At 37.6% G+C, this 14,557-nt stretch overlaps 1 protein-coding gene across 19 annotated transcripts in view; it reads left to right on the forward strand.

The window, feature by feature from the left end:
* Positions 1 to 14,557, forward strand: part of DLG2 (discs large MAGUK scaffold protein 2) — a gene marked incomplete at its 5' end in the record, with an annotated part of 2,112,028 nt that overhangs the window by 1,588,817 nt on the left and 508,654 nt on the right. For all 19 annotated transcript variants that reach the window (XM_079707355.1, XM_079707356.1, XM_079707361.1 and 16 more), the window contains 2 exons: positions 4,778 to 4,922; positions 7,647 to 7,785. In XM_079707355.1, coding sequence (XP_079563481.1) covers positions 4,778 to 4,922; positions 7,647 to 7,785 — 284 coding nt within the window. The remainder of the gene's footprint in view (positions 1 to 4,777; positions 4,923 to 7,646; positions 7,786 to 14,557) is intronic.

Genomic DNA, 14,557 nt, shown 5'->3' on the forward strand with positions numbered 1-14,557 from the left:
GCACATTTCTCCTTATCACACCCTCTCATGCCCGCACACCTCCCACCTTTGTACCATCACATATGTATTTGCTAACACTTATTTGAATTCCCACAACACTTGCCATGTTCCTTTCTTGCAAGTCTCCTGGCACCTCTTTCTTCAACTGGTTTGCCCTCTTCTCTCAGCATCATGCTCCAATTCAGTGCTCCCTCTTCCATTCGAGAGAATGAGTCATCTCACCTCCAACCTCTCTCTCTTGGCCTCAGTCCTCTGTCCTATTGAAATGCATGGCCAGGCTGCACACATGTCCCCCTCTGTGTAGCGCACCCCACAGAAACACTTCATTCAAATGCACATGATTTTTTTTTTCTGAAACCAGGCCAGTTGTTCAGTGTTCACCATTATAGGCAGATACTTGATGCAAAATAAAAAAGGAAAAGGAAAAAGACAATGGAAAACAATGACAAGAGCAACCAGCCAATCAGTATAATGTCCCTTCTCTCTGTGTACAATCAGCTCCAGCTGTAGGCCCTTTATCTTGAGAGTTCAGAGGATAATGCACACATATAATTACCCCAAATAAACCCACTTTCGTGAAAAACATTTTGAAGACTTCAGCACAAAAGAGCACTTTTGGGTCCAGATCCTATACTATTCTGAATTTTTAAAAAGACCACACAGAAGCCTCATCAACAGTTCTCTAATTAAACTCATCAGTTCACAGATGTTTACAGGAAAATGCTCAGCGAAAATTTTCACCAAGGATTCCTGTTTCCTGAGAAGAGAGATGGATGATGACAATAGTAATAGTAACAAGAGCTCACATTAATAAGTAATGAGCCTGCCACTTTACATAGGTCAATACATTTAAATCAATAACCCTTTTGAGGCAGTGATTATTCTCATACCTATTTTACAGAAGCCAAAACTGAGGCTAAGTAGGTTAAATAAGTTTCCCAAAGTCACACAGCTAGGTAGTGCCAGGAACAGGATGAGTCCTGGTTTGCATGACTCAAAAGCATGTGCTCTTAATCACTGCATATTGTTGCCACCACCTCTTCCATGACAAAAATCAGTGTAAATTTTGCAACATTTCATAGTCACCAAACAAAAACTGACTGAACTACCACTATTTTAAATTACCAATATTTTCCCCAATATCCTCTCTTTCCTCACTCCTCACCTCCAACTTTTCCTCAACTTCTGTTTTTTGTTTTGTTTGTTTTTGTTTTTGTTTTTTTACATCTTTATTGGAGTATAATTGCTTTACGATGGTGTGTTAGTTTCTGCTTTATAACAAAGTGAATCAGTTATACATATACATATGTTCCCATATCTCTTCCCTCTTGCATCTCCCTCCCTCCCACCCTCCCTACCCCACCCCTCTAGGTGGTCCAAAAGCACGGAGCTGATCTCCCTCTGCTATGTGGCTGCTTCCCACTAGCTATCTATTTTATGTTTGGTAATGTATATATGTCCATGCCTCTCTCTCGCTTTGTCACAACTTACCCTTCCCCCTCCCCATATCCTCAAGTCCATTCTCTAGTAGGTCTGTGTCTTTATTCTTGTCTTACCCCTAGGTTCTTCATGACATTTTTTTTTCTTAAATTCCATATATATGTGTTAGCATACAGTATTTGTCTTTCTCTTTCTGACTTACTTCACTCTGTATGACAGACTCTAGGTTCAACTTCTGTTTTCTGCTCTAAATATTTTCCTGGTGGTCTGAGAGTCTGTTAAGGCAGTCATTCTCAGAAAACACACTTAAAGATAACATCTTCTAGACTGTTTCAAGGCCCAACTTAAAAATGGAAAAAAGTGCAGTTTAATAAACACTGGCCACATCTCTTTTTCACTGATAATCTAATGAGCTGTGTGCTTTCTGTACCCTGGAGAGAGAGAGACAATGAGCCCTGTCGGAAACAGAGCTTTTGTGCCACTTGTAGTCTAATCCAGGTGTTTTCTAGCCTTTAGGGTCTTTATACGTTGGCTTGTGATCCTCACTGTTTATGCCAACAAATACCTCCTCTCTTCTCTTTTTTCAATATAGATGTTTCTGGGGTGCATGGTCACAATATTCAGAGCCACCTTAGGCAACCATTGTTTAAGAGAAAACACCCACTTCCATACACATTTTAAACCATTGTATATGAGCATTATTTGCAAATATTCATTATCTAGGTACAAGTGGTACTGCCCTTAAAAAAGTGATTAATCAACTATACAAGAAGGTTTTGAAGAAACATATATATATCAAACTACTTTCCATATTACTTATTTATTTTTTGACTTTGTCAGTGTATTCGGCTGATGCAATATATTGTCACCACTGGATTAAGCGAGATGGGTAATGATTACTCAGGCTTTTATAACACTTAGGAATTCACATTACTTCTATATGTAAACTTGGAAAGAGACTCTTCTCCTAAAGGAAGAAAGAATAGATGATGTAAGCCCTAGGTTTCAATGAACCAACATTCAAGGGCCGTCTCATTTTCATCTTTTCAGGAGGGTGGTGATCCAACTGATGGCTTTGCCACTTGGGGTCTGTGTGACCTATTTGTTGCAAGTTAACCACTTCAAATGTCAGTTTTTCTCACCGGTAAAATGGGCCTAATTATTCATGTCTACCTCATGGAGCTATAACCAGGACCAATTATATGACTTATGTCAAAATATATACATAGTACTTCCAAGATATATGACATATAGGTGTTAAATAAATGTTAGCTCTTATTATTATTACTGTCATTTTTGTTATTTCTCTGTCTATAACTAAAGGCTGCCATCAACTGTGTTCCCCATGCCCGTAAGTCCCTCTACATTCCCACTCTATATGGGTCTATTTTTCTATCCATTCATTCCATAAACAGCTATGTTCTATTAGAATGTGAGTCTCATGGGACAGGGGCTGTGTCCATCTGGAGGAAGCAGTATAGATGAGTGGTTAAGAGCATAGTCCTTGGAGCCAAACTGCTTGGCTTTGAATTCTGCCTCTACTACAGTTAGATCAATGACTTTGGGCAAGTTTCTTAACCTCTTGGAGGCATGCTTTTCTCATCTGTAAAATGAAAGTGATTATAATAGCCAGTACATAGGTTATTGTGGGGCTTTATCATGTTAATATACGTAAAATAATTTAGAGTAGCGCCTGACATGTAATAAGGCTATATGTGTCTGCTATGATGATGATTATCATTCTTATTTTTTATCACTATATCTCTAACATGTAGAACAGTGACTGACACATAATAGGTATGCAATAACTATTTGATCAATGAATAAACAAGTGCTAGACACTGGAAATACAAAAGATTTACAAGAATGTCATTTGTCTAGAAGAGGACTGTAAGAACCAGTAGAGAGGCTTACAGCTTACTGGAGAGTTCATGGTCAGCAATCAGGTTCAGTTCCCTCCTGTTCCAGGGTCCCTAACCTGGGCTACACCACCAAGGATTAACTGACACATGGAATTTATATAGCAATGTGAAGCAAAACTAAAAAACAATGCTACAAGGTATTAAATGACTAAAGTGCTGATTAGATAGTACAGAGAATATGTAGGAATCCAATCTATTTTATTTATTTACATTTATATTACATTTATTTGAATTCCACATCATTTCAGCAGGAACCAACTAAAGAATTGCTTCATAAAAAAATAGGAGCCAAATAAGGATAACCTAGGTATGCAAAATATTTCCTGAATATTTGAAAACCATTTAAGAGAAGTGTTGCAAAGACTCACTGTAAGCCATTGCCATGAAGTAGTAATTGCTCAGGTATCACAGGCTTTTCTGTCCAATAACAAAAGAGGAGTTGCTGTTAAAGCTGATAGCAATAAGGTACTCTTGAACTTGTTCACCTGAAAAGTTCTATGTTCCAACATTAGCACTCTTTCCTTAGAAAATAGACTCATGTTAAATGACATTTTGATGCGAACAGTTTTTAAAGTGAGAAAAGCCAAGTTTGGTGAAGCTGTGGGAAAATTGGGGCTCTCGTATAATTGTGGTCTAAGAGTAAACTGGTTCATGTTTCCAAAGGGCACTTTGGACATAGGTATCAGAGCCCTTATAATATTCATATACTTTGTCCAGTGTTCGTTTGTATGAGTTATCCTGAAGAAGTCATCAAAGTGGTGTACAAATATAGAAAAAAGTTTACTCAACATCATTTATAATAGAATAAAATTAGAACCAACATAAACATGCTTTAGTAAGAGATTAGTTAAATCATTATGTTATAGCCATGTAGCACAGTGCTTTGTAGGAAACAAAACTCATGTTGTTGAAGTACATTCATGTTAGAGGCAAATGTTCACTCGAAGTTAAAAAGCAGGTTCCAAAACAGTGTGTGTAATATGGTCACAATCGTTTAAAGAAATATATCCATATAGGGAGATTAGGGATAATTTTTATTTTCTTCTGTTGTTTTTGTTTGTTTTCTTCAATGGATGTATGTTACTTCTGTAATCACAATCACTATAGCATAAGAAGGACATTTGACCCCTTTGTTCCTTTTTCCACAAAGAGTATTCTGATTTCTATTATAAAATATCGTTTCCTCTTAGAAAATGGCAGAAGCAACCTTGTTTTTTAGCATCAACAACTGTACCTTATCTGCTTTGGCTAATGCCTTTAATTCATCTGTTCTGTCAAAGTGTGATATAGATACTGGACTGTAATGATTGCAATTTAATCTTTACATAAGTCATAATTTTGTATATCTTCTTGCCTGAATAGTTCTCTTCACCTGCATAGATTTGGCTCTAATAGTGAATTTTTCCCCCTTTCAGGTAAACAATTACAGTTTAGAAGAAGTAACACATGAAGAGGCGGTAGCAATATTGAAGAACACGTCAGACGTAGTTTATCTAAAAGTTGGCAAAGCCACCACCATTTATATGACTGATCCTTACGGTCCACCTGATATTACTCACTGTAAGTACCACGCTCAGTGTCATCTGTGAACAGCATGCCAGGTTTGCAAAATCGGAATTCTACAAAACTTGGCAAAGTCCTCTACTTGCACCTTCACTCTTTTTTAGCCTGTGGAAATACTTCAGGGGGATCCTGCACTTGACTCCCCAGTTGCCTTGGAGGCCTTACCTGATGAGTTGTCAGATTCACCCTTATGGAAAGGCTTGATGATGTATGTTATGGACAGTGTGATTACAATAGCATAGGGGCAACACATTTTTAAAATTTATTTTATTGAGGTATAGTTGATTTACAATGTTGTGTTAATTGCTGCTGTACAGCAAAGTGATTCAGTTATACATATATATATATACACATTATTTTCATTTCTTTTTTACATGGTTTATCACAGGATATTGAATATAGTTCTCTGTGCTATACAGTAGGACCTCATTGCTTGTGCATTCTATATATAATAGTTTGCATCTGCTAATCCCAAACTCCCAACCCATCCCTCCCCCAACCCCTCCCCCCTTGGCAACCACACGTCTGTTTGCTATGTCTGTGAGTCTGTTTCTGTTTCATAGATAGGTTCATTTGTGTCATATTTTAGATTCCACATATAAGTGATATCATATGGTATTTGTCTTTCTCTTTCTGACTTACTTCACTTAGTATGATGATCTCTAGGTCCATCCATGTTGCTGCAAATGGCATTATTTCATTCTTTTACATGGCTGAGTAGTATTCCAAGGGGCAATGCATTTTTAAAGTCTGTTTCTCAAGCTCCTAAAGCATGATAGCTCTCATGTCCTAATAGTCTCTCTTCCTAGTTCAAATCTATATAGCCGCAGAGTGGAAAAGAGGGACAGGCAAAATAAACCAGAGATAGCACTGTGCCTCTTCCTGGGTGAGAGGATCTTGCCATCAATTGGTGAAATCATAATCCTTAATAACTATCATTATAGTTCTTACCTTTACCAGAATTTGATATATTGGCAGGGAAGCCAGAGAAAATTGTTGATCACTATGGCAGTGGAGATGGGGTGGAGGTGCGTGCTTCTAGGGCAACAACTAACAATGAGATGCTCTACTGCGTCCTCACAAAGTCCACTGCTGCATAAGCCCCGTGTTTTCCCCTCTTCTTAATAGGTCAACAAGAAGATTCTGTCCTTGGGGACTAGATTTAGAAGCAATTCATTTCTTTGATGTGAGTTTAAGGGATAGTTTTGTCAGCATGAGTAAATGTGCTCATTCTGAAATTTTGAGAAACCAGTTGTGAGACTGGGAACTCAGAATGTCTTCAGGACCTGTCATTAATTAGTACTATAGTCTTAAGCAAGTTGTTTGACCTCTCTTTGGACGTTTCTCTTGAAATTTAAATGTTGAATGATTTTGTTATCTGCCCATTACATTAGCTATTGCTTTTCTTAATGGTGATTCTAAAATGACTTGCCCCAAAATATGTCTTTTTGTCAAGCAAGCAGTAAGATGAGATCAGCCTTACCTCAGGATATGAAAGAGTGTTAATTTCCAGAGTTTTTCAAACTGGTTAAATTTAGAAAAATCTGTCTTGAGCCTCTGTGAGCCTCTTCTTGAAGGGCATATAAGGTCAACATCAAAGAGAAAAAGGAGAAAACAAAACTTGCTATTCAATTCAAGAAATGTGTATTGAGTAATTTCAATACATGCAAGACACCTTGTAAAGTAATATGTGTGATACAAAGGAGATAAAATCATGGCCTTCATTGAAAGGAAGGCTAATGCAGATATATAAATAGTAGCAATATTTGGCAAACTGAGAGTGATGTACATGCCATGAGAGAGGTAACAATATATGTCCTTTGGGCACTCAAAGGAAAGGGATATCACCTGTCTTCGGAAGATCAGAAAAACCTTTATGCAGAGGATGGCATTTGAATTTTATCTTGAAAAAATGGATGAGATTTTGGTATCAGAGATGGGATAGGAGAGAGAAGTTGCAGGTAGCTGGTAGAGCGGAGCAAAGGTACAGATACTGGGGAGAACAGGCCTTATTTAAGGACCATAGGAGATTCATAAGGGGGGATATTGAAATGAGTCAATCTTATAAGAATGGTGAGAGGGAGAATTTATATTCAGTACAGTATTGGCAATGGAGAGTGTGTAAGCAAGAGAACAGCATGATCAGACCTGGATTTCTCAATGTATAAAATGGATTTTGGGAGAGGACAGCGGCAGGAGACCCAGTTAGGAGGGCTTTTCAGTCACCCAAAAGGGGGATGAATTAGGGTGGAGGGACAGAAGAGAAAGGCCAGAGTTAGCCTTTCTGGCATGGGAGTAGAGCATATTTAGGGATTAAAGTCTTATACAAGAACTTGCTCCTAAGAGCCTTCTGCTTTTGATGGGTTGATATTAATTACGTGAGAAGAATGTGAGCTCTGCAATTAAAAAGCTAACATTTTTATTTCAATAGAAAATTAATCATTGTTCTGAAAATATGAGTGCTGGGTCCCTCCTCCAGTTTTTCTCTTCACCTAATTATACGAACTGGGCTTACAGATATAACTGTTATTACATCTTTCCAATCCTAAAGGTCACCATGTGCTTGTACATATTAAATGCAAACAAACAGCAACTCCCTCCTCTTGAAGGATCAGAAAATTCTTAGCGTGTAGCAAAGCCTTTCTATTTTTAACAGAACTGTAGCATGACACATTGAATCAGCCACATAACAGATTTCTTTTCTTTTCTTTCACCCCTTAGCTTATTCTCCACCAATGGGAAACCATCTTCTCTCTGGCAACAATGGCACTTTAGAATACAAAACCTCCCTGCCGCCCATCTCTCCAGGAAGGTACTCACCAATTCCAAAGCACATGCTTGTTGAAGACGATTATACCAGGTCAGATATGCTTTTGGTTAATTGGGTTTGCGATCATTACAAGGAAGAAATTGCATTTGCCTAACATGGCAGCTGTTGCTTCTCAGCACCATTCAAACTTACGATAGTCTCACCTCAAGTGGAAATCTGCCAAGACTTATAAACATGTGTCATTGTCCTCTGTTGGAAGCAAAAACCACAAATTCTTTGTGGAGAAGTAGTAATAGACACACAACCATCACTTTGCAATCTAAGACTTTCGATATCTAACACCATTTGAGCTTTACAGCTGTACTGTAAGATAGGTATCATTACTCAAAGACAGAAGATGGTGCTGAGATTCAGAAAGAAGGAAGTAACATAGCAGTATGTACGCGTCCCCTTGTAACCACATATCTGGTTCGTAGAAGAGTCAGAACTAAAAAACTCTGGGGTGTTTTTTTTTTACTCTAAGTTCCATGTTCTTGCCATACACTTTCTTTCTGAAAATGTTTGTGTGGAAAAGTGATACAGATGGTTCCTTTAGTTGTATATCCTGCCTGTCTACTGATTAAAGGCTGTCTACTGTCAGCCTTTTAAAAAATTGAGGAGACTTCCTGCTGCTTAACTTTCCTTGCTGGTGCCCGTGTGTGCTTTGGTCTTTTCATTCCTTTGCTATTTCTTTTGAAATGATTAAGCCTTTTCCATTTATTTTGCAATTTCAGGTTTGCTGAAGTGGCTTGTTACATCTTTAGCCAAGGAATGGAATGTTTAGATGCTGCAAATGTGCATCTGTGGTTTAAATCAAATATAAACCTCTTCCTATGCTGATATGTCTAATCTCTATGCTCTTAATTAAAATGAAGGCTGCAGCAAAGATAATCCTCATGGTTCTCTAAAGATTGTATAAATATAGCCACCTTTATTCACCAGAGCAATAATCTATTTGCTCTCATCCTATCGCCAATATTTGATAGGATTTTAATTTGAAAATGTCATTTTATCTTACTATGCCCCATAGTGAATTAAAATTTATTAAACCCCATTCATAATCCAGGCCCTTTGCTGGCTGTTTTACTTAGACTATCCTTTTAATCCTCCCCAAAACACAGAAAGAAGGGCTGTCATCCCCATTTTAGAGATACAGAAATTGAAGCTCAAAGAGGCTAGGGAATTTGCTTGTGGGCACACAGCTTTTAAGTAGGAAAACTGGGTGCCCTGCCAGCTTTAAAATTCTGGCTACAAAGAAACATGTTAATTTTCTCCTTATTTTTAAAATGAAAACCAAGTCATGTAAAACTGTTCTCATCATAAAAAAAAATATGTGGCTAGAAAGGGACCCAAGAGTTTTGATGAGCTCTGAAGACAATTAGATGCATTCTGAGACATACTTCTACCACTGGCTGACTGTGTGAGCTTGGGCAAATCTTTTAACGACTGCAAGCCTCAGTTTCTTCATCTCTACAAAGGGGATAGTAATCAAATCTTTCTCAATAGGTTGTTGTAATGATTAAATGAGATAATACATGCAAAGAAATTATAACAGTGCCTGATACATAATGAATATTAAATGAATGTTATCTGTTTGCTGTAGGTATACTCATTATAATTCTCAATCTACCTATTCGCATGGAATATTTCAGATAGTGTCTGGGGAAGAGATTTCATTTCTTCCTACAGTGATATGCATCAGTGTCTTACTTCTTGCCTGCTTCCTTCCTTGCTGTCTGGCAGGACAATCTCGTAACTTTACATAAAGTCTTCTGAATTTCTGGTGCCTGGGAAACTTGTGAAATAAATTATATCAGTTTACACACACAAACACACAGACACCTCCCTCACATCCTCACCACTGCTGTATCCTCTCACAGGTGCTCTGTGCTATAAGGCATTACCACAGGTCTCAGAGATAAATATTTTCTGAGGCATATTCACAGCATTATTCATGAATTCACTGAATACGCCCTACTAGACAGTGGGCACTGCAGTAGAGATGCAAAATGGAATAAGAAACAGCATCTCTAAGAACCGTCAAATTGGGACAAAAATATACATGGAACCAGTGGATCCCCCAGTACCTATTCCCTGATGATGCAGACCCCCTCCATGAAGTTTCCCATAAAGCCTGTATGTATATTTTTAGTCCTGAGATTTTATAATTTGGTGTCAAAATGCCCTTTCTTTTATGGTAGTCAATGGCAGTTACTTATTATATCCTAACCTAGAAAATGAAAAGTTGGCAACTTTATATTAGTCCTCATTTTTTAAATGTAAAAGTACTGTAAAATCCCAAAGTGTGGGACCTACTAACAGAAACAAACAAAATTAGATCAGTTCAGTGAAGCGCTCTCGTGTTGCCCTAGCAGAGTTCCCCAGCACCAGAGAGGCACTTAGTAAATATTTATAAATAATTTTTTTGAGTTTTACGTGAATGCCACAGGAACAGCCTATGACGTCAAATAAAGTTTTAAAGAGGAGATAACTCTTGTGTTTGAGCTTGAAAAAATGTGTAGGCATTCATTAGGGAGTCAAGAGATCAGGAAAGGGACTCATGGTAGGGGATAGCACATGCGTACTCAAGGAAGAATGTGAAATAGAATAAAATGAACACACCTGTTATAGTTTGAATACAAGGCTCGTAAAGAAAAATGGTACCTACCTTTAAGTTGTCTTTCTATTTCTATCCTTTCTCTCATCTGCAACCTATTCATAAGATTGGAAATACACAGAGTAGTAAAAACAAAAAGATCACTACTATGCACTATTACGCTAAGTGCTTTCATATGCACTATTGCTCCGATATTATTTATATAATATTCTTAGTGTTGATTTTTACAGGTAACAAAAATGAGTTTAAGTAATTTTCTCATATCATACAGCAAGCAAATAGAAGAAGCAAAATTTGAATTCGGGTCTGTCTTCAAAGTCCTCATCCCCATCCCCCCAACCCACCATCTCATACAGTCTCTTTTTATGTAGAGATGTTGGGTAAAGGGGATTGGGCTTGTATCAGGATGCTGGTACTACTGCTTACCACCTAGATAACCCTGAACAAGTCATTCAATCTCCTGAGTCTTGATTTTCTCATCTGTAAATTTGGGTCCTCAAATTTCCTCATGGAATTGTGAGGTTTTAATGTGATAATATGTGTGAAAGTTGTCATCTTTAGAGAGCTATATAAAATTATTATTATCCTAATGTGCTATAGTAGCTTACATGTGGGGCCTACTTTACATTTTCCTAAAATAGTAAATCAAGGCAATGAATCTTTAATGATGGGACTGGGGCTGACAGGGAAACATCTCTGTGAAATGGGTACCTTCCAACAACCTATAAAATTATATCAAATTGGTAGTCTTTTGTTCCAAATGTTCATAATATTTTCCTATCTTCCTGATTTATATTCACTTTTGTTGGGAAATACAGTAAGAATTTTAAAAAGAGTTTTGATTAGAAGAATCCTACAATGGCTTACCTGGAATTGTTTTAAGTCTCTTTTACTATTTAAGGAAATCTGTACCAGAGTAAGCTGGGAAATTTTGTTTTTCCTCAATTTAGAGAAAGGAAGCCTAAACAAAAAGCCTTGGATGAAATTCTCTTAGTAGAAACCCTACTGAGGCCCTTATAAATCAAATTATTATTATGTAAATACTCTGGCTGTCAATTTTTGGAAAACAATGCTGTTACAATGATGCTGAGATGGTTTTTTGGCTCATAGAATTATAGACTATCAGATTTGGAAGGGCCGTAAATGACTATAGAGTCTAATCTTCCTCCATTTGATAGGTAAGAAACACAAGGCCTAACATGATTTGTTGGCTATCCCTAGGTCTCACAACTTGTAAGTAGTAGAATCAGATTTAGAACCCATGTCTTCAAACACCCAGTCCAGTGCTCTTTCTATTTCTCTAAGCTGATGTTCATTTTTTTATGATGGAATAAGAAGCTATAATCAGTCAATGATCACCTGTGAGCAGTTCCCACTTTGTACATTAGCTGCAACTATGAATTCCCTCTCTACTAAGCCAAGTCTTCCCTGGTCACCTAGAAGAGATGTAAACCACACACCCTCACTATCTGCTTAAGTATTCTCAGGATACACAAACAAATCATTGATACTAAAATGAAACCAAAAAAAATTGAGGATGCAAAGTACAATTTCTATTTCAAGATGTGGGGACTTAATTTCCCAAATTATGAATGTGATAAGTGCTGTTATGAAAGCCAAGGACCTAAACTATCACTGTGAGCAATATATTTCCCAGTTTTAGAAACCAGGTTCACCTGGCCCTTAACTTATTGTACCCAGATGTCTTTCTAACTGGCTCTATATAATGTTCCCTCACATAATTTGGTTAAGCAAAAGCCGAATAAAGTCTCAAGAAAGATTTCTTGTCTCCAGAAACTTTCAAGGACCACTCTAAACTGTGACTCTGATATTCAGTTTGACTCCCTTATTACTAAATAGATATGAACCCATCAGACTAGAGTCTGCCTCCCCTCTTCTCTCCCCAAATTATAGAACATTAGTTTACTGGACATAGTATCTAAAATGTATTCTAGTTCTTTTCTCTTTCTCCCATTCATTCATTCATTTACCCATTCAGTGAATATTCAAGCTTCTACCATGTGTCAAGCACAGTTATTAGCAACAAAATTACGATGGTGGACAAACCAGACAAGGCTCTGGCCCTTAGGGACTTTACATTCTAGTGTATTGAATAGGAGGTATATAGATAAATGAGTTATAGATAAAAAGTGCTGTAAGGAAAATAAAATAGTATGATATACCATAGACAGAGTTTGGGGAAGAGAACAGTGTAAAGGAGGACAACCAGGGAATGTCCCTCTGAGGAGATAGGATATGAGCTGAGACCTGAATAAAAAGAAAAAAGTGGTGATATAAAGATCAGAGAAAGAACACTCCAGGAAGAGGAAATAGCAAAGCCAAAGTCCCAGAGGCAGAAATAAGTTTTGTGGGTTCCAGGAATATAAGGAAGTCAAGCTTGGCTGGAAGAGATGAGCTAATGGGAGCATGGCAACAAATTAGGTTGGAAGAGTCAGCAGCCAGATGATGTGGGACTTTGTAGGTAATGATGAAGAAGTGTAGGTTGAATTTTAAGTGCATTGAGAATCTATTAAAGAGAAGCAACCAGGAGAATGAAATTATCTGATTTATGTTTTATTTAAAAAAAAAAAAAAAAAACCCTCCTGACTGGTATATGGAACAGGACAGGGACCACTGAAGAAACAAAGGAAGAGATCATGACAGCTGGGGCTGTGGGGACAGGTGGCAGTGGAGGAGAAGAGGGGCACAGGAATCTGAGCTAGATTTTAGAGCTAGATTCAACAGCCATCTTCCACAGGAGGGACAGGCCTGCTTCAGTCAGGCTGATCTACCACTGGCCATTTCTACGCTTTTTATTCGCTGTCGAGTAAGTTTTCAGAAACACCATAAGTGTTTGCCACTGTTGTTGTTGTTTTCCTTGGTGTTTAACTTTGTGGATCAGAACTGGTTAGAAGCTAAATCACTGTTTCTCAAATATTGCTACCCACATGCCCTTAGGCCTTGAAAAAGGAATTTGTTCTCCTCAGGATCTGGGGTAGAACATGAAGTTTTCTGTGCAAGCATGAAACATGCAAAGTTTTATGTTTTGTCATAAAAATTTGGGAGATATCCTTGTTTGCTTTAATGTGGAAATATTTTTATTAGAAATGTAATTGTTTTTATTCAAAGTGTTAATGTAAAATTAACATACCAGATGGGTTTTCTGGGGATACTAATTGCCTGGCAAATACCATAAGCCCAAGTTGCGGGTGAATACCCAACTTTGAGAAGCACTGAGCTAAATTACACAAACATGTCAGTTATTAAATCTGTGTTATAGAAACCACCTCTTAATTATATCTCAAGTTTTGTGGTCTCCATTAGGGACAGGTTCTCAAAGGATCAGTCAGCGCTTTCCATCAGTGAAGTCTGATCCTGTTCTAGGCTCTCTTCTTTTTAACTTATATTTAATGACTTAAGACCATTTCTGGATGAACTGGAAGGTCCTTCTTTTGACATAGGAAAGAAATCTTTTCTTACCTGCCATTAACCAAGTATAGGAAAAAAGAACTGGGTGTGCCCTAGGCAGACAACTGTGCCTGCTTTAGAATCGGGATCTGGACAGCAGAGTGTTCAGGTGGGTGTGCCCTGGAGCCACCCTGCTCAGGGTCCAGCCTCGACCACTTCCTGGCTGTGTGACCTTGGGCAGGTTATGTAACTGTGCTTTGCCTCCATTTTCTCATGTTTAAAAGGAGCAGAATAATACTTCCCACCTTACAGGCTTATTGTGACAAGAAACTGAGTTAATACATGTAAAGTTCTTAGAAAAGTACGCACTTGATAAATGTTACCTCTTGTTAATACCATTTAAAGCAAGGATTTAAGATGAACTACTCCACAAATAAAATCATTTTTTAGTGGAATGGAACTGTAGCCAACAATGATGTGCAGACGCTCAAACAAAATCTACATATAAGTTTTTTTCAACTAATTTATCTCCCAGAACACCTCAGAATATTGTATTACAGGAAGTCTTATAGTCTTAATGCTTTATTAAGGATCTTTATTTTTATTAACACAATGAGTATCTATTACCCTCTTCATTGAAAATATAATATAGGATTCAGTGGAACCAAATATGATAAAAACTAGTCTATCAGTCTGGCTTCTATGGCCAGATACAATTATCCTCTGGATAATTTCTTGATTTTGCCATATATTATTCATAGTAGCACTCAACAACCAACACCATGTAGCTTTTCCCTC

This window comes from Hyperoodon ampullatus, assembly GCF_949752795.1.
Source record: "Hyperoodon ampullatus genome assembly, chromosome: 7".
Taxonomy (NCBI): domain Eukaryota; kingdom Metazoa; phylum Chordata; class Mammalia; order Artiodactyla; family Ziphiidae; genus Hyperoodon; species Hyperoodon ampullatus.